This window comes from Rhinoraja longicauda, chromosome 34, assembly GCF_053455715.1.
Source record: "Rhinoraja longicauda isolate Sanriku21f chromosome 34, sRhiLon1.1, whole genome shotgun sequence".
Lineage (NCBI taxonomy): Eukaryota > Metazoa > Chordata > Chondrichthyes > Rajiformes > Arhynchobatidae > Rhinoraja > Rhinoraja longicauda.
This window is the reverse complement of record NC_135986.1, coordinates 13698542-13722913: the sequence shown is the minus strand read 5'-3', so window position 1 is coordinate 13722913 and position 24372 is coordinate 13698542. Positions and strand designations below refer to the sequence as shown.

Sequence of the window (24372 nt, the reverse complement as noted above, 5' to 3'; positions counted from 1 at the left end):
TCTGACTGAAAAAGTTCTTCCTCATCTCCGTTCTAAATGGCCTACCCCTTATTCTTAACTGTGGCCCCTTGTTCTTGGACTCCCCCAACATTGGGAACATGTTTCCTGCCTCTAATGTGTCCAATCCCCTAATTATCTTATATGTTTCAATAAGATCCCCCCTCATCCTTCTCAATTCCAGATGTCCGCTTTCACCCTCTCTCCACTTCTGCGTGACTCTCCATTCTTCTCTCTCAGGGGGATATCAGTACACTGTCTCTCAATCCCCCTCACTCACTCAGAGGGATATCTAAACTGACCAGTGTCACTCAGTCCCTCTTTCCTAGGTACTTCTGTACATCGACTGGTGTCTCTCAGTCCGTCTCCCTATTTCAGGGGGAAATCTCTACTGATCGGTGTCTCTCAGAGCAGCCCCCCCCCCCCCCCCCACCTCTCTCTCCCACTCTGGGGAATATCCTTTCACGAACCTGAGTCTCTCCAGCCCTCTATCATTTAGAAGGATGAGAGGGGATCTTATCGAAACGTATAAGATTATTAAGGGGTTGGACACATTAGAGGCAGGAAACATGTTCCCAATGTTGGGGGAGTCCAGAACCAGGGGCCACAGTTTAAGAATAAGGGGTAGGCCATTTAGAACAGAGATGAGGAAAAACATTTTCAGTCAGAGAGTTGTGAATCTGTGGAATTCTCTGCCTCAGAGGACAGTGGAGGCCAATTCTCTGAATGCATTCAAGAGAGAGCTAGATTGAGCTCTTAAGGATAGCGGAGTCAGGGGGTATGGGGAGAAGGCAGGAACGGGGTACTGATTGAGAATGATCAGCCATGATCACATTGAATGGCGGTGCTGGCTCGAAGGGCCGAATGGCCTCCTCCTGCACCTATTGTCTATCGGGGGGATGTCTGATCACTGACTGGCGTATCTCAGTCCCTCCCTTTCTGGGGATATCCGTAAACTGTGTGTCCCTGTCTCTCTCTCAGGAGAATCTCTGTTCACTGACTGGTGTCAGTCCCTCTCGCGGGGATATCTACAAACTAACTCTGTCTCTCACTCCTCTCTTCGGGACATATCTATACACTGACTGGTGTCTCTCAGTGCCTCTCTCAAAGGGATATCTGTACACTGACTGGTGACACTTAGTTCCTCTTTCGGCGGGGAGGGGATATCTACACTGACATCTGTATCTGTGTCACTCGCTCTCTCAGGGATATCCTGACACTGACTGGTGTCTCAGGTGAATATGTTACTCGGAACGTAGATGCCAAGTGACAATGGTCCTAATTTTTAGCCGTATAAGTTTTGACAAGTACACTTCACTGTTGGACATGTCTTTTTTTATTAAAGAATATTTTGAGGCAAAATACAAATTTGTTCAGAGTAATTTATAAAACTGCGACTGATATGAAGAAACAGTTAACGTAGGGATACAGTCAGTGACACGGTGCTGGGAGGAGTGGTCACTGAGAGCTGGATTAACATCAGCTGGGATACAATCAGTGATGGCATGAGGGGAGAGGGCCGCTGAAACTGAAGTACTGGAATAACATCAGCGGGGATACATTCAATGACAGGACGCTGTGGGAGAGAGGTCGCTGAAGGACGATGTGGGAGCTGGATTAATGTCGGGGATAGTATCAGTTGCTGGGGGCAGGGGTCAGTGATAGAGCTGAATTAACATCAGCGGGAATACAGTCAGTATCATGTCGCTGGGTGAGGTTTCTGAGGGATGATACATGGTAGCTGGATTAACAGCGGGGATACAGTCAATAACGGTGATGGGGAGAGGGGTCACGGGGATGGTGTTGCGGAGCTGGATTAACAGCAGGGATACAGTCAGTAACAGGATTATTGTCAGTAGGGATACAGTCAGTGACATGGCGATGGGCAAAGGGGACAATCGGAGCAGGATTAACGTCGGATAATCAGGGATATGATGTGGGGTAAAGAGGTCACTGGGACCTGGATTAACGTCATCGTAGATGCAGCCAGTGAAGCAGAGTGCTGGGGGAGGAGGGGCCACTGAGGGATGTCCCAGGACCCACGATTGTTCACAGGGTGTCCGACTGCTCTCCTTGTTTCTGCTGCATCTGGAGTTGCATTTTCTGCAGCATTTCCTGCATCCGTCGCAACTTTGGGTTGAATGAGAGAGAGAACCTGTCAGTGGCCGCGTGAGGGAGGGGAGAGGGTGCAGCACTGATGGGTTATTAGCAGGGTAAGAGGGAAGAATGGGTTGAGGGAGGGGATGAATGTGGAGGGCAAGCTGTGGGGGTGGGTGCTAATTGCCAAAGCACGCTCCTTCACGCCCATCCCATTCCCTCGCCCATCTTCTGCACATCTTTCCTTGTACCAAATGCCCTCCAGTACCCGCTCTCCCTCATTCCCCTCTCAACCGCTCCCCACCACTACCTTGCCCACACCAACCATTTCACCTCCTCTCCCCATCTCTCCTGACTTCCCTCTCTCTCTCCCCCACCATCACTCTCTCACTCCTTCTTTGTCACTCCCTCTCTCTCCATCTCCCTCTCTCTTTTCTCGCACCCCTCCCTCTCATCATCTCTCTCCCTCCACTCTCACCTCTTCCTCCTTCTCCTGAAGCAGTCTCTCAGTCTCAGACACGGGCAACATTGCGATGGACGCATCAGACATGCTTTGACGGGAGATCTTGCTGTTGGTGGAATAACAGAGACTCAAATAGAAAGAATTCCCGATGGATTATGAATTCAGACATATCCGTACACTGATCGATGCTTCTCCATCGTTCTCTCGGGGATATCCAGTGTTTTTCAGTCCCTCTCCCTCAGGTGGATATCTGTATATTGACCACTGTCTCTCAGACCCTCCCTCTCAGAGGGGGGTATCCATAGACTGACCAGTGTTTCTCAGTCCTCCCCTCTCTCAGGGGGATATCCATAGACTGACCAGTGTTTCTCAGTCCTCCCCTCTCTCAGGGGGATATCCATACACTGACCAGTGTTTCTCAGTCCCTCCCTCTCTCATGGGGATATCTGTGACCCACTGTCCATTTCTCTCAGAAGGAATAACGTAAGACCATAAGAAATAGGAGTAGAATTAGGCCAATTGGTCCATCAAGTCTACTCCGCCATTCAATCATGGCCGTCCTATCTCTCCCTCCTCAACCCATTCTCCTGCCTTCTCATAACCCCTGACACCCATACGAATCAAGAATCTTTCTCTGCTATAAAAGTATCCATTGACGGCCTCCACAGCCTTCTGTGGCAAAGAATTCCACAGATTCACCACCCTCTGAATAAAGGAATTCCTTCTCAACTTCTAATCCTAGACTCTCCCACTAATGGAAATATCCTCTCCACAACCACTCTATCCAAGCGTATCACTATTCGGTATGTTTCAATGAGTTCCTCCCTCATTCTTCTAAGCTCCAGTAAAACCCCAGTGCCATCAAATGATCATCATAAGTTAACCCGTTCATTCCTGGGATCATTCTTGTAAATCTCCTCTGGAGCCTCTCCAGGGCCAGCATATCCTTCCTCAGATATGGTGCCCAAAATTGCTCACGATACTCTACATGCGGCCTGGCCTGCGCCTCAGCATTACATCCAGGTTTTTGTATTCTAGACCTGGGCTCTTTACGACCGATTCATCTTGCAGATTATTTTTTTGAATCCAGCACCGCCATTCATTGTGATCATGGCTGATCGTCCCCAATCAATAACCCGTGCCTGCCTTCTCCCCATATCCCTTGATTCCACTAGCCCCTAGAGCTCTATCTAACCCTCTCTTAAATCCATCCAGTGATTTGGCTTCCACTGCCCTCCGTGGCAGAGAATTCCACCAATTCACAACTCTCTGAGTGAAAATGTTTTTTCTCACCTCAGTTTTAAATGGCCTCCCCTTTATTCTAAGACTGTGGCCCTTGGTTCTGGACTCGCCTAACATTGGGAACATTTTTCCTGCGTCTAGCTTGTCCAGTCCTTTTTATCATTTTATATGTTTCTATAAGATCCCCTCTCATCCTTCTAAACTCCAATGAATATAAACCTATCTTTTCAATCTTTCCTCACATGACAGTCCCGCCATCCCAGTGATCAATCTCGTGAACCTATGCTGCACTGCCTCAATTACAAGGATGTCCTTCCTCAAATTAGCAGACCAAAACTGTACAACCTGCTATCCATGCTAGCATCTGCCCTTTGATACATATCATATCATATATATACAGCCGGAAACAGGCCTTTTCGGCCCTCCAAGTCCGTGCCGCCCAGTGATCCCCGTACATTAACACTATCCTACACCCACTAGGGACAATTTTTTTTACATTTACCCAGCCAATTAACCTACACACCTGTACGTCTTTGGAGTGTGGGAGGAAACATGGGCTCTCATCTTCCTTAGCTGCATCATGTGTGGCACCTTACCAAAGGCTTTCTGAAAATCTAAGTGAACAACATCTACTGAGTCTCCATTGTCTGTCCTGCTATTTACCTCTTCAAAGAATTCCAGCAGATTTGGCAAGCAAGTTCTCCCCTTCATAAAGCTGTGCTGACTTTGGCCTATATTATCGTGAACTTCTAAGTACTTCATAACCTCATCCATTATAATGGACTCTAAAATCTTTCCAACCACTGAAGTCAGACTAACTGGCCAAAGGTTCCCAAAATTCTGCTTTGCACCCTTCTTGTAAAGCAATTTGCCAATAGTCTGGAACCTATCCTAACGCTTGTGATTCTCGAAACATCACTATTAATGTCTCCACAATCTCCAAAGCCACCTATTTCAGAACCCTAAGATGCAGTTGAGTTGACATCCACCTTCAGCTCTTTCAGCTTCCCAAGCATAACTGCCACTCCACTAACTTCCACCCCCTGACTCTCTTGCATTTCAGGCACGTTCCTGGAGTCCTCCACAGTGAAGACATGCAAAAACGTTATTCAACTCCTCTGCCAAAACAATGTTATTCAACGTTATCACTTCTCCTGCATCATTTTCCAACGGTCCAATGTCCACTGTTACCTCTTTCCCTCTCTCTGAGAGGAATATCTGTACACTCTCGCTCCCTCAAACTCTCGATGGATGATCGATCGGATACGCATGTTGGAATCTGGCCACAAGAGCCAGAGGATTTAAATTCATCAAAAAATATACACTTAATGAAACGGTATGGCGAGGGCTGGGTAGGAACGAAAGCAAGAGAAAGAGATAGAGGAGGGGAGGGATTGATGAGGCGAAGGTGGGAGTGGGGCAGATGAGATTCAGGACGGGATGGTAAAGAGTGGTTGATGGGAATTGGGGAGGGAGGACCAGAGGAGAGATAGGGAGGAGGAGGAGTCGGTAGGATAGAAGCAATAGGGGGAGGTGGGTGAGGGAAAGATAGGGCGGGAGCGAGGAAGAGAGAGAGAGCGAGTGTGGGAGGGAGGGTGTGAGAGAATGGTGCGAGTGAGGGAAAGCATACTTGCGTCCCCGCTCACGGCCACCCCCGCGGCCCAGGGTCCTGAGGCAGCGGGCCCGGAAATTCTCGTAGTGCACATCCTGTGTCACCTCCTTCAGGTCAGGGAGGTGGCTCTGGGTGAGAACCTTCCGCAGTTTGTTGAAGTCACAATGTAGAGGGTTCTCCACTGGCTCAGGGTGAGGGAGATGGGGGGAGAGAGAGAGGTGGTGGTCACCACATGGGGAGACAGGACTCCGCAAATCCCACCAGCTTACCCACCCACACTCGTGTGCTCCATCCCAGCCAATCGCGGGGAAGAGTATCTCGGCCTGACCAAAGATAATAGAATGTTTGCACCTGACCGAGGAAGAGACCTGGATCCAAGCCAGCCAATCACAGGGATGAGATTAAGGCCTAACTAATCCCCGTTCCGAGAATGTGCCGGTTTAAACCGAAGATAGACACAAAAAGCTGGAGAAACTCAGCGGGTCAGGCAGCATCACTGGGGAAAAGGAAGAGGTGACTTCGGGTCGACACCATTCATCAGACTGAGAGTCAGGAGAAATGAGAGATATTGACGGGTTTTATTCACAAAATGCTGGAGTAACTCAGCAGGCCAGGCAGCATCTCGGGAGAGAAGGAATGGGTGACGTTTCGGGTCGAGACGCTTCTTCAGCCTGATCTTGACGGTTATGTCGACAGATATAGAACAAATGAATGAAGATATATGAAAAAAGTAACGATGATAAAGGGATCTGGTCATTGTTAGCTATTTGCAAGGTGAGAATGAGTACAGACAATGAGACTGAACAAGACGACTTTGAAACTAGTAACGACTTGCATTGGGGAGGTATGGAGAGAGACTTGAAGTTATCAAGTAATCCTGCCCCCCAGGAAGCTCAGGACCCGCTTTTGTATCTCTCGATGGTTCCGAGAATATTGGTGTGGCAAATGACAGAGCCTGGGAACAAATTCTAACAATCATGGAGCCTGGAATCCAGGTCGGGCCATTCATGAGGCCCTGCAATCTGGACCTGGCCAACCATAGGCCCTGTTTTCCAGACTAATTATAGTGCATGGTCTCCAGGTCTACCCATTCATAGGTGCAGATTATCGCCCTGACCAATCCCAGGCCCTTGAGCTCCCGCCCTGACCAATCGCAGCACCCCAGGTCCTGCCCCTCCCCCAGTCCAGTGTCAGAACTACCTTCAACGACTCCCCAGGGGTAGAGTCTACCCCGGACGTGTCTCCCCTCACTCTCGACCAGTGTGCTGCTTCCCACCACCGCAAACGGGGTGCAGTCCTGCGGGCGGGAGTGAGACACGGTGTCAGGTTCCAGCTTACACTTCACCCCCCTTCCCCCTCCAACCTTGCCTCCCTCGTCACCCTCCTTCTTCGCCCCCTCCACCTGCGGCCCTCCCTCCTACTCTCGCTCTCCGTCAGCCAATGGAGTGATCCCGCAGGGAGCTGGGGTGCTCCCTCCCATCAATCCTCTCTCCTCCCCCTGAGCCTCCCCCCCCTCCCTTTACCTTCACCCCCCTTCCTACTTACTTCCCCCATCCCTCTCCCGACCCGACCCTCCCATCTTCTCTTCCCCTCCCTTCCCACCGGTGCGGAGATACCTCAGTCCCTCATCCTGCATCTGAGATGCTCCTTCACCCCTCCTTCAATCCCCTTCCTCCCTCCCTCTCTCTCCCAGGTGGAGAGATACCTCATTCCTCCTGCGGTATCTGGGGAGATCCCTCAATTCTCCCGGAATGCTCGCTCCCCCCAGGATCTATCTCAATCCCTCGGATGCTCTCTCACTCTCCAGGACACTCAGTCCCCCAGGAAACTCCCCCATTCCCCCCCGGGATGCTCCCTCACTCCCCCCCCCCCCACAGGGGATCTCCGTCTGCCCCCACCCCGACTCATTATCCTGATATTACTGATTAAACTCTTCCTCTTTATCCGATGCCCCTACCCGCAATCCCCACCTCCCGGTTCCCTCTCCACCCTCCCTCCCTGGGAGACCCCAGTCCCTCCCCGCTGTATGTTCCCACTCCCCCCCGATCATCTCTCCTCCTCCATCTCTCCACCAGCCCGCTCCTCCTCCTCTCTCTGGGAAGCTCAATCCTGCCCTCCCTCCTCCCCTCCCTCCTTCCTACGCCTCAGCCTCCCTTCCTCAATCCCATTTCGTCCTACCCCTTCATTCCTTCCTCCCTCATTTCCCCTCCCTCCATCTTACCCCTATATCCACCCAACCCCCCCCCCCCCCCCCCCCCCCCCCCCCCCGCCAGCATGCTCTTCCACCGTGCCCCGCCGGACTCACCGTCAACTCCTGGTACTGCTGTTTAAATTCTTCCTCCTCGTCCGAGTCGCACTCAGGGAACTGATAGACTTGAATCCCATGCTCCTTGATCTCCTCCCGAATCTACGATGGGACAACAAAGAGTTTGACCTCTCCCTACTCCTCCCCCACCCGCCTCTCGCCTTCCCTTGAGATCCGGGGGTCTCTCCTTCGTCCTTTGCGTGTCCCCTTCCCCCATCTCCACTTCCCTCTAGGATTTCTCCTGATTTTCTGACCTCCAGGATGTCCCGTGATGCTCTGATCTCCAGGATATTTCCCTGATCTACAGAATCTGATCTTTATCCCTCATGATGTCCCCTGATCTCACGATACCCATCCCGCCAAGATATTTCCTGTTATTCTGAACTCCAGGATGACCCCGATTTCATGATTCCCATTTAAACAGGATGTTATCTGGTCCCCTGAGCTGCAGGATGTCTTCTGATCTTCCAGGTTGTGCCCGATCTTTAGATATCTAGGATATCCTCCAATCGCCCTCCCTCCAAGATGTCCAAGGTGTTCATTGATCTGTTGATCTCCTGTATGTCTCCCAGTCCCCATCCTTTGAGATATCCCCCGATCTCTTGATTTCTAAGATGTTTCCTGTGGATGCTCCACCCGGACCCTCCATCTCCAGCAGGGATGTGTGGGAGAAGAGAGGGAGGATTCACAGATCTGAATCCCGGGCTTCCGCCAGGCCAAGATATGCGCCGCACCCTTTCGCACACCTTTTGGGAGATGCCTCCGGTGAAGTTAGAGTATCGCTTGCACCTCATGTCTCGACGTTCCACAAGTTCTCAGCCACATCTGATGGTCCAACACTTTCCCAGAATCACTTTTCCCATCTCCTGGGGCCTCATATACTCTCAAAGCGTCTCCCCACATCTCTGGACGACCCATGCACCAAACACCTCTCCCTCAATTTGCGTGGTTCCACACCTTCCCAGACCCTCTCTCCTAATTTGTGACTGTCCTACACACTCCCAGGTACCCTTCCCTCGTATCCGGGAGTGCAAAACCTTCCCAAACCCTCTCCCCTCACCCTTGGGGGCTCACCACCTCTTCTCATCTCTGGAGATCCGAAATGCTCCTAGCTAGATCCCCTCAACACTCCAGTGGGGGGTCTCACACATCCCTAGACAGTCATTTCTCATTTGTAGGAGTCCCTGGCTTCCCTCATCTCCCGGTGTCTGAAACATTCCCAGACCATCGCCCATCATCCTTGGGGCTCCACAAGTTCCCAAACAGCTTTCCCTCACATCTGAAGGACACTTTTCCAGATCCCCTCTCCTCGTCTTCGGTGGTCCCATACACTCCCAAACCTTCTCCGTTATCTTCGAGGGTCCCGCAAGTTCCAAGACAGACTTCCCTCACATTTGAGGGTCCGGCGCTTTCCCAAACCTTCTCCCCTCATCTCTGTGGGATACCAACTTTTCAAGTGGTTCCAGCCTCACCTTCTGTTTGGCTCTCTCCACCTCCGGGGGGGTGAGCATATCGGCCTTGGCGATGACGGGGATGACGTTCACCTTCTCGTGTACGGCCCTCAGGAATTCCAGGTCCAGAGGCCTGACCCTGGGGAAATGGAGATGCACAGGGTGTTCACCAGGTCAGGAGAGGTCCGCCCCAACCTCCCTCTCCACATCTCATCCAGCCCTGGCTTTCTGGCTGGTCTTGGGTCTTGACTCATTTTATAGGATTCGGAGGCCCGTCGCTCCCTGGGGTGGATGACTCTTTCCACCTTGAATGAGATTTGAAGATCAAGCTCACCCTCGGGTCAAGTTGGTTCTTGCTCTACTGAATGGGGCTGGAGAAGATCGATTTCTACCGTTGGTAAACTTAGACTTGCCCCATAGAAGCAATGATATCTCTCTCTGGGGTAGAATGTCTATGCGTTCAATGAGTTTTAGAGGTCCATCTCACCCTGGCGTAGGCTTGGCCCTTGCCTCGTTGAATGGGGCTGGCGGTCAACCTCATCCTGGGATAGACTTGGGTCTGACCCATTGATTGGGGTCGGGGCGTTCTATCTCAACTTGGAGGAAAGGCTCTTACCCAGTTGAATGCTTGGAGTTGAACCACTCCCTGCTGATTTAGACATGGCTTGCCCATTGATTGGTGGATATTAGGTAGATTTGAATGGAATTGGATGGACCAATAATTCCCTGGGATAGACTTGGCTCTTGGCCTTTTGACAGAAGTTGGAAGAGTCCATCTTGCCCCATGAAATGAGGTTAGGGTGTTGATATCTCTCTGTTGTAGATTTGGCTCTTGACCCGTAGGTTTGGATTTGTGTATGAGGGAATGCTGTGATATTTTGTGCCATACCCGTATCCTATGTCTGTATTCACTCCGCTAGCCACGGATATCGGGGCGCACTTCTAAGGCCTTCAATAACCCGACTTGTTCGATGGACTCACCAATGAGCTGTTTTAGTTTGTGTCAGTGCCTATCTGAGTAGATCCAGAAATAAGGTTCGGGAAATAGCACAAAATTCACTCCTACAATTTGCCATTGACCCCTCCTTGGGTTAGACTTCCGTGAATGTGGTGTCGCAGGTAGATCGGGGTTTGAGGGCAGATCGATTTCTACTTAGTGTGGCCTTGGCTCCTGCCCCATTGAATTGGGGTTTGGAGGAACGATTGTTACCTGGCTCCCAGCTCTTGATTATCACCTACCTACCCACCCAGCCCCCGCCCCGCCACAAATATCTTACCCCCTGCTCCCATCCATTCCTCCCAACCCACCGTTTAAAAGAAGGGAGAAGAGATCCCCCCCCTCTCTCGCTCCTTTTCTCCCACTCATCCCCATCTCCCACTCGTTCTATCTCCCATTTGTTCCCTCTTCCATTTGTTCTCTCTCCGACTCGTTCTCCCTCTCCCAATCGTTCTCCCTCCAACTCAATCTCTATCCCACTCGTTCTCCCTCCTACTCGTTCTCTCTCACACTCGTTCTCTCCCCCACTCGTTCTCTTTCCCATTCGCTCTACATACCCATGGCCTAGAGGAGATAGGAAGTAAAGGAGGCAATGGACCCTATCATCCTGGATGTTCTTGCGATTGAGGCCACATTCATCCTGGAAATAACGTTCGAATTGTTCATCTATGTAAGCCACGATAGGTTGCCAGCTAGCAAGAAATCAAAGAGAGTTGTAAATGTAGTCCAGTCCATCACACAGTCCAGCTCCTCCCCACCATTGACACTATCTACAATTCATTCTCTAGAACTTTTGCATGTTGGACGATAGCGAGCACACCAACTGCTTGCATCGCGGCCTGATTCGGAAACGTGAATGCACAGGAATGAAGGAGATTACAGAGAGTGGTGAACATTGTCCAGTCCATCTGGGGACTGATCTCCCCACCATTGAAGGGATCTGCAGAAGCTGCTGTCGGAAAAAATAAGCCAGCGTCATCAAAGACCAAACACCATCTGGCCACGCTCTCATTTCACTTGCATCTACGGGAAGAAGGTACAAGAGTCTGAAAACCATTTCCAGGAACAGTTTCTTCTCAATAATCAACTAACCGCTGAATTAGGATCTGTCTTGTATCACTGGGGACATTTGCTTTGTTTAGCACCAAATATTGATTTAATTGTAATTCTATTGTTTAATATATTGTATTATCTATTGAATACTGTGTTCACAAACCTAATATAATGTTGTAAGTACAAATGTCATTGTTCCCATTTGGTACATATGACAATTAAACACTCTTGACTCTCGACAGCCAAAGACAGGTGCACTGAGGCATACAGCACGGAAACTGGTGCCTTCATCCCACCTTGTCCGTGCCAATCAAGATGCCACGTCTCACCTGTTTTCGTTTGGCCTATTTCCTTTCCATGTACCTGACCAAATGTCTTTCAAATGCTGTTACAGAATCTGCCGCAACGATTTCCTCTGGCATAGATACATATACCCACCAGCCTTTGTGTGAAAAGGTTGTAGCTTAGGTTCATATTAAATATGGCCCCTCTCACAAATCTATTCCTTTCGTTCTTTATTCGCCTACTCTGTGGGGAAAAGACCGTTCATAGAAACTAGACATAGAAACTTAGAAAATAGGTGCAGGAGTACGCTATTCTGCTCTTCGAGCCAGCACCGCCATTTGATATGATTATGTACAGTTTTGGTCTCCTAATTTGTAGGAAGAACATTATTGTAATTGAGGCAGTGCAGCGCAGGTTCACAAGATTGATGGCGGGACTGTCATACGAGGAAAGATTGAAAAGACTAGGCTTGTATTCACTGGAGTTTAGAATGATGAGAGGGGATCTTATAGAAACAAATAAAATCATAAAAGGACTGGACAAGCTAGATGCAGGTAAAATGTTCCCAATGTTGGGCGAGTCCAGAACCAGGGGCCACAGTCTTACAAGAAAGGGGAGGCAATTTAAAACTGAGGTGGGAAGGAACTTTTTCACCCAGAGAGTTGTGAATTTGTGGAATTCTCTGTCACAGAGGGTAGTGGAGGCCAAATCACTGGATGAAGAGTTAGATAGAGGTATACGGGCGAGTGGAATCAATGGATATGGGGAGAAGGCAGGCACGGGTTATTAATTGTGGACGATCAGCCATGATCACAATGACTGGCGGTGCTGGCTCCAAGGGCCGAATGGCCTCCTCCTGTACCTATTTTTCATGTTTCTATGATTCTATGGCTGATCATCTAAAATCAGCTCCCCGTTCCTGCTTTTCCACCATATCCCTTGATTCGGATAGGGTGAAGAGCACTATCTAACTCTCTCTTGAAAACATCCTGTGAGTTGCCCCCCACTGCTTTCTGTGGCGGAGAATTCGACAGATTCACAACTCTCTGGGTGAAAAAGATTTTCCTCATCTCAGTCCTAAATGGCCTATTTTGACCCCTAATTTTGACGTATTCATGCTATCTATTTCCCTTGTGATTTAATACACCTCGATAAGATCATCCCTCATGCACCCCTCATCCACCCAATTCCTTCACTCCAGAGATGCTGCCTGACCTGCTGAGTTACTCTAGCATTTTGTGATCACTCATCCACCTGCGCTGCAAGGAATAAAGCCTGCCGAACCGTTTCCATTAGCACAGACTTTCGATTCCTGGCGGCATCCTTGTAAATCTAGTTTACACTCTTGCCAGCTTAAAGACATTCTTGCTATAGCAGTTGATCAAAGCGGCCCTTCAAATACTTCAAAAGTGTGCCGCCTTCAGGGGGCTATGTACTTGGTCACCAAGATCCCTCTGTAGATCAGTGGTGAAAAGGGTGTTGCAATTAACTAAATACTTTCCCCTTACAATCGACCTACCAAAGTGCTACATCGTATATTTGCTCAGATTCAATCCCCATCTGCCATTCTCCCCAAATATCTGTTGCTGATCTCTGTCCCGCGCTGTATACTTTCACAGGTTTTTTCATTGTGCGCGACCCCAGCAATCTTGATGTTATCTGCAAACTTACTCACCAACATTTACTTCCAAGTCATTTATATACTATATATATATAACAATCAACAGTGGTCCCAGGACAGATCAAGGTAGATCGGGTGGTCAAAAAGGCTTTTAGCACATTGGCCATCAGTATACAAGTTGGGAGGTCATGTTGCAGTTGCATAAGGCGTTTGTGATGTCACATTTAGAGTATTGTGCTCAGTTCTGCGCACCGTGATACATGAATGGTGTTGACAAGCGGGAAAAGGTACAAAGCAGATTTACGAGGATGTTGCCAGAACAAGAGGGTCTGGCCTCGGCTTCTCGGCGGCACCTCCGCTTGGACAGGTTGGGATAGTGGACGAAGAAGTGGCAAATGGAATACAGCGTAGCGAAGTGTGGAGTCATGCACTTTGGTAGTAAAAATAGAGGCGTAGAATAAATGCAGAGGATTCAGAAATCGGAGGGGCAAAGGGACTGGGGAGTGCTGGGACCGGATTCACAAAAATGGCCGAATGGCCGATTGGTGGAGCATCGCGGGCCATAGCCCGGGTCTCGCAGGCCGGAGGTGGAACCTTGAGAATAGGGTTGATGCCTCGCGGATCGACGAAGCCAGCGGCTGGGTCTGCGGAGCCCGCGGCTGGGGCCTGGGTCGGAGCCATGGAGGCGTCTGTAGAAGACCCGGTTGCGTGCGTGGAGAGGTCGGCGTGGCGGTCGACGATGGAATTGGAGGGACATGCAGAAGTGAGGATGCCGCTGTCAAGATCATAGGTGGACCCAGCGTGGGGGAACCACCGTGAGGGAGGGGGAAGAACAATGTGGATCCGGCATGGGAGGCCCGCCGTGAGGGAGGGTACAAGAACAAAGGGCGACGTTGCTCGGGGGGAATTTGTAACTTTGTAAGACCCTTGGGTATGCAAGCAAATAATTTCAAGTGTAAATTGTCACATGTGACAATAAAGTATTCAATTCAATTCAATTCGTGTCTTTCTGCAGAGCCCCTGCTTTAGAAACATAGAAACATAGAAAATAGGTGCAGGAGGAGGCCATTCGGGCATTCGAGCCAGCACCGCCATTCATTGTGATCGTGGCTGATCATCCACAATCAGTAACCCGTGCATCCCTTTATTCTAAGACTGTGGCCCCTGGTTCCGGGCTCGCCTAACATTGGGAACCTTTTTTCTGCATCCTGCTTATCCAGTCCTTTATAATTTTATATGTCTCTAAAAGATCGCCTTTCATCCTTCTAAACTCCAGTGAATACAAGCCTAGTCTCTTCAATCTTTCTTCATATGACAGTCCAGCCATCCCAGGGATCAATCTCGTGAACCTACGCTGCACTGCCTCAATTACAAGGATGTCCTTCCACAAATCAGGAGACCAATACTGTGGACAATACTCCAGTGTGGTCTTACCAGGTCCCTATAAAACTGCAGAAGAAACTATTTAATCTAATACTGCCACTCACTCAACCTGTCCAGGTCACCCTGCAACCTCCGAACATCCTCTCCGCAGTTCCCACTGCTACCCAGCTTTGTGTCATCTGCAAACCTGCTGGTGTTACTTCTAATTCCTTCATCCAAATCATTAATATATATGGTAAATAGTTGCGGCCCTAACACCGAGCCTTGCGGCACTCCACTCGCCACTGCCCCCCATTCTGAAAAGGACCCGTTTACACCTGCTCGTTGCTTCCTGTCTGCCAACCAATTATCTATCCATTTCACCAATCTACTCCCAATACCATGTGCTCTAAATTTGCTCACCAATCTCCCGTGTGGGACCTTGTCAAAGGCATTCTGAAAGTCTAGATACACTACATCCACTGGCTTCCCTTTCTCTCCACTACCCATGTCCCGCCCATCTTCGTATCATCCGCGATTTTGTCCACAAAGTCTTTGATGCCCTCGTCGAAATCATTGACATTGAGTACCTAGAATGTGCTGTCGGGTGGTGGTAGATATGATAGTGGCGTATAAGAGACTTTTAGATATGCACAGACCATGTGCAGGCAGAGGAGATTAGTTTAACCTGCGGTCGGAGGTTAAAATGTTGTTGGGAGCAGACGGCAATTTGGGGAGAATGCACGAAAATCGGAGAGAATCAATGGATGGGAACAACACGGACTCGGTGGGCAAAATGACCTGGTTTTCTACCCGCTGCTTCAGAAGCTTACCAGTCGGAATTATTGACCGCGTCTCCGAATCCTGGTGTGTCCACGATGGTAAGTTTGACCCTGATTCCGCGTTCTTCAATGTCCACTGCGTGTTTGGTAATCGTCATCGTTTTTGGAATCCTCTCTGAGGATTACATGAATATAGTGAGCCCACACTGTTCCCGGGAGTCAGGCACACATAGAGTGAGATTCGCGCTGCGCTGTCCCATCGCGCACACACGCACACATTCCTGGGGGTCCGGACCTTCTCACCGACCCAAGATTCATGTTATGTATTCGAACAGGGGACGGATGAGCCTACCAGTTAATGGTGGTGGTGGGGGTGGGGGGTGGGGGGGGGGGAGGGGGCTGGGGTGTGGGGAGGTGGGGGGGGGGCGTTCGGAACAAGGAATCCGAGCAAAAGTCTTACCCATGGCATCTGGAATACATCGTTCTTTGTAAAGGTCAGTCACGAAAAGGCTGTCGATGAGGGTTGATTTCCCCAGTCCGGATTCCCCTGACGAAAAAACCGTGAGGCTATTTTACAGTGAGCCGTCAGGGGTAGATGTGAGGGGTCAGGTGGAGAGTTGAGGGGTCAGGGGTAGAGGTGCGGAGTCACGTGAGGCGACGGGGTCAGTGGTAGAGGGTCAACGGTAGAGGTGAAGGGTCAGGGGTCGAGATGACGGAGCAGGAGTAGTGGTGAGGGGGCATGTGTAGAGGTGAGTGGACAGGTGTAGAGGTGAGGGGACAGTTGTAGATGTAAGTAGTCGAGGTAGAGGTGAGGGATGAGTGGTAGAGATGAGGGGCGAATGGAAGAGGTGGGACAGTTGTAGAGGCGCGGGTTCAGGGGTGAAGGTCATGTAGAAGTAAATGTGTCGTTTGGAGGTGAGTATGTCGTGTAGAGGTGAGGGATCGAGTACAGGTGAGGGGTCAGTGGTAGGGCTGAGGGGTCTGGGGTAGAGGTGAGGGGTCAGATGTAGTAGGGTGGGTTCAGGTGCAGCGGAAAGGGCTCAGGTATAGAGGTGGTGAGGGTGAGGGGGTAGAGGTGAGGGGGACGTATGCAGGTGAGGAATCAGGGGTAGATGTGTAGGGTCAGAGGATGAGGTGACGGATCAAATGCTGAGCTGAGGTGTCAGATGTAGGGTCAGGAGTCAGGGGTAGATGTGGGGGTCACGGGAAGAGGTGACGGGTCATGTGTAGAGGTGCGGTGTAGTGCCGAGGAGGCAGATGTAGAGGTGAGGGGGCAGGTGTGGAGGTGAAGGGTCAGGGGTAGAGGTGAGGGTCAGGTGCAGAGGTGAGGGGCCAGGTATAGAGGTGAGGGGTCAATGGAAGAGTTGGGCCAGATGTAGAGGTGATATTCACGGGTAGAAATGAGGGATTAGGTGTGGTTTAAGGGTAAGGTGCAGAGGTGAGGGAGTCATGTAGTGGTGATGGGTCGTGTAGAGGGGAGAGGTCGTGTAGAGGAGAGGGTTTAGGTAAAGGTGAGGGATTAGGGGCATAGGTGAGGGGTCATGTGTGGAGGTGAGGGTCAGCTGTAGAGATTAACGGTCAGGTGTAGAGGTTAGGGGTCAGGTGTAAAGGTGAAGATCATGTAGAAGTGAATTTGTCGTGTAGAGGTAAGGGAGTCTTGTAGAGGTGAGGGATCGGGTATAGGTGAGGGGTCATGGTTAGGGGTGAGGAACCAGGGGTAGAGGTGAGCGTTCAAATGTAGAAGGGAATGTTCAGTTGTAGAGGAGGGAGCTCAGGTATAGAGGTGGTGAGTGTTCGGTGATAGAGGTGAGGGGGTCGTATGCAGGTGAGGAGTCAGGGGTAGATGTGAGGAATCAGGTAGAGTGTTGAGGTGGTCGTGTAGAGGTAAGGGTCTTGTGGAGGTTAGCGGACGGTTAGAGGTGAGCTGTCAGGAATAGAGGTGAGGTGTCAGGGGAAGAGATGCCGGATCAAATACAGAGGTGAGGTGTCAGGTGTAGGGGTGAGTGGTCAGGGGTAGAGGTCTGGGTCAGGGAAAGAGGTAACGGTCAAGTCTAGAGGTGCGGGGTCAGGTGGAGAGGTGAGGGTGCGGGGTTAGAGGTGAGGGGTCAGGGGTAGAGCTAAGGGGTCGAGGTAGAGATGAGGGGTCAGCGGTGGAGGTGAGGGGGGAGGGGAGATGTGAAGGGTCAGGGGTCGTGGTGAGGGAGCAGGTGAAGTGGTGAACGGGCAGGTGCAGACGTGAGGGGACAGGTGCAGAGGTGAAGGGTCAGGGGTAGAAGTGATGGGTCAGGTGTAGAGGTGCGGGATCAGGTGTAGAGGTAAGTTGTCTAGGTAGTGTTGATGGGTCAGCGATCGAAGTGAGGGGTCAGGGGTAGAGGTGAGGGGTTAGTGGTCGAGGTGAGGGAGCAGGCATAGTGGTGGGAAGGCAGGTGCAGAGGTGAGGGGAGAGGCGTAGAGGTGAAGGGATAGCGGTGGAGGTGAGGAGTCAAGTGTAGAGATGAGGGGTCAGGTATAGAGCTCAAGGGTCAGTCGTGGAGGTGAAGGGTCAGCGGTAGAGGTGAGGTGTCAGATGTAGAGATGAGGGGTCAGGGTCAATGGAATAGGTGAGTTCGTTGTAGAACAAAGAGTAGCAGGAAGCCAGAGGATTGGGAAACTTTCAAAGGACAACAGAAGGTAACAAAACGGGCAATACGGGCTGAAAAGATGTACGAGGGGAAGCTGGTCAAGAATATAAATAAGGACAGTAAAAGCTTCTGTGGATATGTTAGGAGAAAAGGATTAGTAAAGACAAATGTGGGTGCCTTGAATGCAGACACGGGCGAAATTATTATAGATAACAAGGAAATGGCAGAAGAGTTGAACAGGTACTTCCGATCTGTCTGCACTAAGGAAGACACAAACAATCTCAGATGTACTAGAGGACAGAGGATCTCGGGGATAGAGGAACTGAAAAAAATTGCATTAGGCGAGAAATAATATTGGGTAGACTGATAGGACTGAATGTTGATAAATCCCCAGGGCCTGATGGTCTGCATCCCAGAGTACACAGGGAGGTGGCTCTAGAAATAGTGGACACATTGATGATCATTTTCCAATGTTCAATATATTCAGGATCGGTTCCTATGGATTGGACAGTAGCTAATGTTATCCCACTTTTCAAGAAAGGAGCGAGAGAGAAAACGGAGAATTACAGACCAGTAAGCCTGACATCGGTGGTGGGGAAGATGCTGGAGTCAATTATTAAAGATGTAAGTAATAACGGTGCATTTGGACAGCAGTAAAAGGATAAGTTCAAGTCAGCATGGATTTATGAAAGGGAAGTCATGAGTGACTAATCTGGAATTTTTTGAGGGTGTGACAAGTAAAATGGATGAAGGGGAGCCAGTGGATGTAATGTATCTAGATATTCAGAAAACCTTTGATAAGGTCTCACACGGGAGATTGGTGAACAAAATTAGAGCACATGGTATTGGGAGTAGGGTGTTGACATGGATAGAGAATTGGCTGGCAGACAGGAAGCAAAGAGTAGGAGTAAACGGGTCCTTTTCAGAATGGCAGGCAGTGGCGAGTGGAGTGTCGCAAGGCTCGGTGTTGTGGCCGCAACTATTTACCATATATATTAATGATTTGGCTGAAGGAATTAGAAGTAACACTAGGAAGTTTGCAGATGACACAAAGCTGGGTGGCAGAGTGAACTGCGAAGAGGATGTTAGGAGGTTGCAGGTTGAACTGGACAAGTTGAGTGTGTGGGCAGATGCATGGCAGATGCAGTATAATGTCGATAAATGTGAGCTTGTGGCGGCAAAAACAAGAAGGCAGACTATTATCTCAATGGTGTCAGGTTAGATAATGGGGAAATGCAGCGACGCCTGGGTGTCCTTGTAAACCAGTCACTGAAAGTTGGCGCGCAGGTACAGCAGGCATTGAAGAAAGCTACTGGCATGTTGGCCTTCGTAACGAGAAGATTTCACTATAGGAGTAAAGAGGTTGTTCTGCAGTTGTTTAGGGCCTTGGTGAGATAGCACCTGGAATATTGTGTGCAGTTTTGGTCTCCTGATTTGAGGAAGGACATCCTTGTAATTGAGGCAGTGCAGCGTGGGTTCACGAGATTGATCCCTGGGATGGTGGGGCTGTCATATCAGGAAACATTGAAAAGTCTAGGCTTGTATTCACTGGAGTTTAGTAGGAGAAGAGGGGATCTTTTAGAGACATATAAAATTATAAAAGGACTGGATAAGCTGGATGCAGGAAAAATGTTGCCAATGTTGGGGGAGTCCGGAACCAGGGGTCACAGTTTTAGAATAAAGGGGAGGCCATTTAAAGCTGAGGTGAGAAGGAACCTTTTCACCCAGAGAGTTGTGTATTTGTGGAATTCTATGCCACAGAGGGCCAAATCACTGGATGGATTTAAGAGAGAGTTAGATAGAGCTCTGAGGGCTAGTGGAATTAAGCAATATGGAGAGAGGTGGGGCACGGGGTACTGATTTTGGATGATGAGCCATGATTACTACGTGTGGCGGTGCTGGCTCGAAGGGCCGGATGGCCTCCTCCTGCACCTATTTTCTATGTTTTTATGTTTCTATGTAGGTGAGATCTCACGGGTAGAGGTGAGGGTTTAGTTGGGGAGGTTAGGGGTAAGGCGTAGAGGTGAGGGGTCATGTCGTGATGATGGCGTCGTGTAGAGGGGAGGGGTCGTGTAGAGGTGAGGGGTCAGAAATAGAGGTGCGGGGTCAGGCGTAGATGTGAGGGGGTCATGTAAATGGGGAGTGTACCAGTGAGGGGGCGTGTAGAGGTGAGGGGTCGGGTAGAGGTGAGGGGTCAGGAGTAGAGGTAAGCGGTCAGACGTAGTGGTGAGGGTTCAGGTGTAGAGGGGAGGAGTCAGGTGTCGAGGTGAGGTTTCGTGGGCAGAGGTGATGGGTCGCATGGAGGTAGGAGTAAAGGTGAGGAATCAGTTGTACAGGTGAGGTGGTCGTGTAGAGGTGAGGGGTGGGGTAGTGCTCAGCTGTCAGGTGAGGGATTTGGGTTAGAGCTGAGCGGTGAGAGGTCAGCGGTAGAGGTGTTGGGGCAGGTGTAGAGAGGAGTGGTCAGGTGTGGAGGTGAGGGGTCAGGCGTGGAGGTAAGGGATCAGGTATATATGAAGGATCAGGAGTAGAGGTGAGAGAACAGGTGTAGAGGTTAGTGGTCAGATGTAGAGGTGAGGGGTCATGTGGAGGTGAGGGGGACTTGTAGAGTTGAGGTGTCAGGGGCACAGGTGAGGTATCCTTGGTAGAGGTGAGCGGTCAGGTGTAGATGGGAAGGGGTCAGGTGGGGAGGTGAGAGGTCAGGTGTAGTGTTGTGGAGTGGGGGGTTACCTGCGACCATGAGGGTGAAATCGAAGCCCTTCTTCACGGATTTGCGATGGAGCTGGTTGGGTAGATAGCCAAATACTACATATTCCTTTGCGGGGTCCTGGGGAGGAGAAAATATAGGTTAAAGCACGCAGTGATGGAATGAGAGTGGGGGGAAATTTACAAGATGCAATCAGTGGGAGAAGGGAGACAGTTGGAGTCAGATGGAGTTAAAGCGCACAGTCAGTGAGAGAAGAGGCTCGGATTCGAAAGTACGGTCAGGGCTAAGAGGAACGGATGAGAGCGAATGGTTCGACGGACAAGTGGAAAGATTAGAGAATACACTCAGAGGGAGAAGGGGACAGTTTGAGCACAGTCAGAGGAAGAAGGGGACGATCAGAGGACACATTCAGAGGGAGAGAGGGCCAGGCAGATAGCACACTCAGGGTGAGATATGGACAGTAGAGGGCACATTCAGAGGACGAGCTGTAGTTGGAGCGCAGTCAGAGGGAGATGGGACTCGCGATTTGAACAAGCCGTCAGAGGGACAGTTAGAGAGCACAGTAGCATTGAGAAAGGGAGCAGTTAGAGTGCAGAGTCAGATGTCAGAGCACACAGTCGGAGGGTGAAGGGACTCATGGTTAAAGTGAGCAGTGAGGGAGACAAACGGGAACAGTTTGAGAGCACAACCAGACGAAGGAGGGAAAGAGTTAGAGCACACAGTCAGAGGGGGAAGGGAGTCACAGCTGGAGCACACAAGCGGAGAAGCAGTTTAGCAGCAAGGAGGTCCAACTGCAGTTATACAGGGCCCTGGAGGGACCGCACCTGGAGTATTGTGGCAATTTTGGACTCCTAATTTGAGGAAGGACATTATCGCTATTGAGGGAGTGCAGCGTAGGATCATCAGGTTAAGTCCCGGGATGGCGGAATGCAAGAATGGGTCGACTGGGTTTGTATTCACTGGAATTTAGAAGGATTAGAGGGGATCTTATAGAAACTTACAAAATTCTTAAAGGATTGAACAGGTTAGAAGCATGAACAATGTTTCCGATGCTGGAGGAGTCTAGAACCACATAAGAGGTAGGCCATTTGGGACTGATATGAGGAAAAACTATTGTATTTCATCCAGAGAGTTGTGAATCTGTGGAATTCTCTGCCACAGACGGTAGTAGAGGCCAATTCACTGGATATTTTCAACAGGGAGGCGGATTTAGCTCTTGGGGCTAAAGGAATCAAGGAATATGGGGAAAAGGCAGGAATGGGATACTGATTTCTATGATGATCAGCCATGATCATATTGAATGTCGGCGCTGGCTCGAAGGGCCAAAAGGCCTACTCCTGCATCTATTTTTCTATGTTTTTATGTTTCTAACAGTTAGTATGTACAGTCAAGGGGAAAAGATAATCAAAGTGAACGCACAGACTGAGGCTGAAGGGTCACACTTGGAGCACACAGTCAGGAGCAGAATGGGTACAGTTAGAAAGCACAGTCAGAACGAGAAGAGAAAGTGTTAGAGCACGCAGTCAGAGTGCGGGGAGCTGTTAGAGAGCACAGTTAGTGTTAGAAGGAAGTTACCATTAGATAGCACAGTCAGGGAGAGAAAGGGTGGTCAGAGTGCACACTCAGATGGAGAAGGGAAACAAAGCGCACTTAGCGGGCGAAGAGGAACAGTTAGAGAACACAGTCGTAGGGGGGAGGGAAACGGGTAGAGAGCACATCGGAGGGAGAAGTGGACAGTAAGAGTATAGAGTCTCGTAACACCGTTCGCAACCTATCAGCCATTGGCAGCTTCCTGCTCAGACACATCGTGCGATAGATGCAGGATGTGGTTTTCCTGTTTGCAAACTCTGAGACACAGGGTGAGAGATGGTACAGATAACCTGAATAATCATCCGAGAGCGGGATGTGGAGGTAGCTCCACTCGGTGTGTGTCTGACCCCATGTGTGTGTGTGAGAGAGAGAAACGGGGCAATGCAAAGAGAACATCACTGTCTGACCCTGGGAAAATGCGTGAGAGAGAGACGGGCGGCGCAGAGGGGGCTTCATTCTGTGTCTGATCCCCGTGTGTGTGAGGGAGACGGGACGGTGCGGAGGGGAGGGAGCTTCATTCTGTCCCTGCTCCGTGTGTGTGTGTGTGTGTGTGTGTGTGTGTGTGTGTGTGTGTGTGTGTGTGTGGGTGTGTGTGTGTGTGTGCGTGCGTGCGTGCGTGCGTGCGTGCGTGCGTGCGTGTGTGTGTGTGTGTGTGTGTGTGTGTGTGTGTGTGTGTGTGTGTGTGTGTGTGTGTGTGTGTGTGTGTGTGTGTGCAAGTGTGCGTGACGGGACGGTGGGGAGGGAAATTCACTTTCTATGTGTGCGTCATCAATCCAGACTCACCATGTTGCAAGTTTCCCTCCGTCTCTCCGTCTGTCCTTGTCCCTGTAGACGTCTCTCCCCTGCTGCAACTCGCTCAGACTGATCTGCACTTCCTCACAGCTACAGGAAGGGGTGAAACTGAGGCATACGCACGTTACTATCTACGCGTCCAGAATCACGCAGATAGCTGCGCGGAGACACACGCACGGGTCTGTCAGGTATGTGTACACACACAAACACAGACAAAGCCACAGAGACACAGACACACACGCACGCACACGCGCACACACACACACACACACACACACACACACACACACACACACACACACACACACGTACACACACACATACAGAGAAACGCGAACACAGACTCTCTCAGGCGCACACACACACATACGCACAAACACACGCAAGCACACGTACACACACTCTCAGAAGCACACCCACAAACGAAAGCACACTCATACATACACACACGCACCATGTCTCAGAAGCACTGGAAGAGCAAGGAAGGAGAGCGAAGAATGGGGGAGGGGAGTGGGGAAGGGGGAGACGGAAGGGGCAGGGGAGGGGGAAGGAGGGAACGGGGAAGGGATAGAGATTGGGGAAGGAGAATGAGGGAACGGAGGGAGAGGAGGGTGGGCGGAAGAAGGGGCGGGAGGGAGGAAGTTTGAAAGAGAGAAGGATGGGGGACGGGTTGGTTCTTTCCTGCTCCTGAGTGCACTGTAGGTCTAAAGAAAACACCCACTGGGCAATTGTGCCTCGCCTTACTGAGTTTGAGTCTAACCGCGGGGCGAGGACTTACCTTCAGAGCCGATTCCTTGCCTGGGATTGACCCTCCAACCGTGGTCTGCGGACATTAACATCAAGGAGCTTGCAGTCTCGGGTTGAGACCGACGTCGGGAAGCCCCAAAAGCCGCAGGATTTTCGACCAGCCCTGACCCGGGGTAGATCGCCTGGCCCGGGGGAGCTGTGTTCCCCTCCCCCCACCGATACAGGAGCTTGATCGCCCCGACGAGGAAGGCCCGCCGTCGGCTACGGGAGACAAGATCGTCCCGTCCACGGAAGGGTAGAAGATCTAGACCGCTGTAGGACAAAGCAGGAAAGAGATTAAACATTTTTTTCGCCTTCCATCGCAGTGAGTAATGCGGAGGAGTCACTGTGGTGGACGTTCAAGACAAAATGGATTTTGTGTGTTCTGTTGCTTTTTATTGGTAAATGAAATTTCTCGGATATATTGCGAAACATACTTGGCTAATAAAGTCTGATTATGATTATGATTAGGATTATGATAAAATTACGTGCCTACAATCATAGTGTAACAGCATAGTCACAGGCCCATTGGCCCAAGTTGTCCATGCCAACCAAGTTGTCCATGTCCATGTTCTGTCAAAATCATATCTTTCCAATCCCAATGACTGACCA

General features: G+C 50.4%; 1 protein-coding gene across 2 annotated transcripts; it reads right to left on the bottom strand.

The window, feature by feature from the left end:
* Nucleotides 1–1321: 1321 nt before the first annotated feature.
* Nucleotides 1322–23042, bottom strand: LOC144609680 (septin-4-like). 2 transcript variants are annotated; one of them, XM_078428184.1, is made up of 11 exons: nucleotides 22966–23042; nucleotides 20616–20712; nucleotides 15728–15814; nucleotides 15319–15442; nucleotides 10722–10856; nucleotides 9189–9306; nucleotides 7717–7818; nucleotides 6612–6708; nucleotides 5430–5592; nucleotides 2573–2663; nucleotides 1322–2127 (listed from the first exon to the last, which is right to left on the bottom strand). In XM_078428184.1, exons 1-11 carry the CDS (start codon nucleotides 22966–22968, stop codon nucleotides 2047–2049), a joined length of 1098 nt encoding a protein of 365 aa, XP_078284310.1. In that variant the 5' UTR covers nucleotides 22969–23042; the 3' UTR covers nucleotides 1322–2046. The 2 variants fall into 2 exon arrangements, with proteins under 2 accessions (XP_078284310.1, XP_078284311.1); XM_078428185.1 differs by lacking the exon at nucleotides 15728–15814.
* Nucleotides 23043–24372: the final 1330 nt, after the last annotated feature.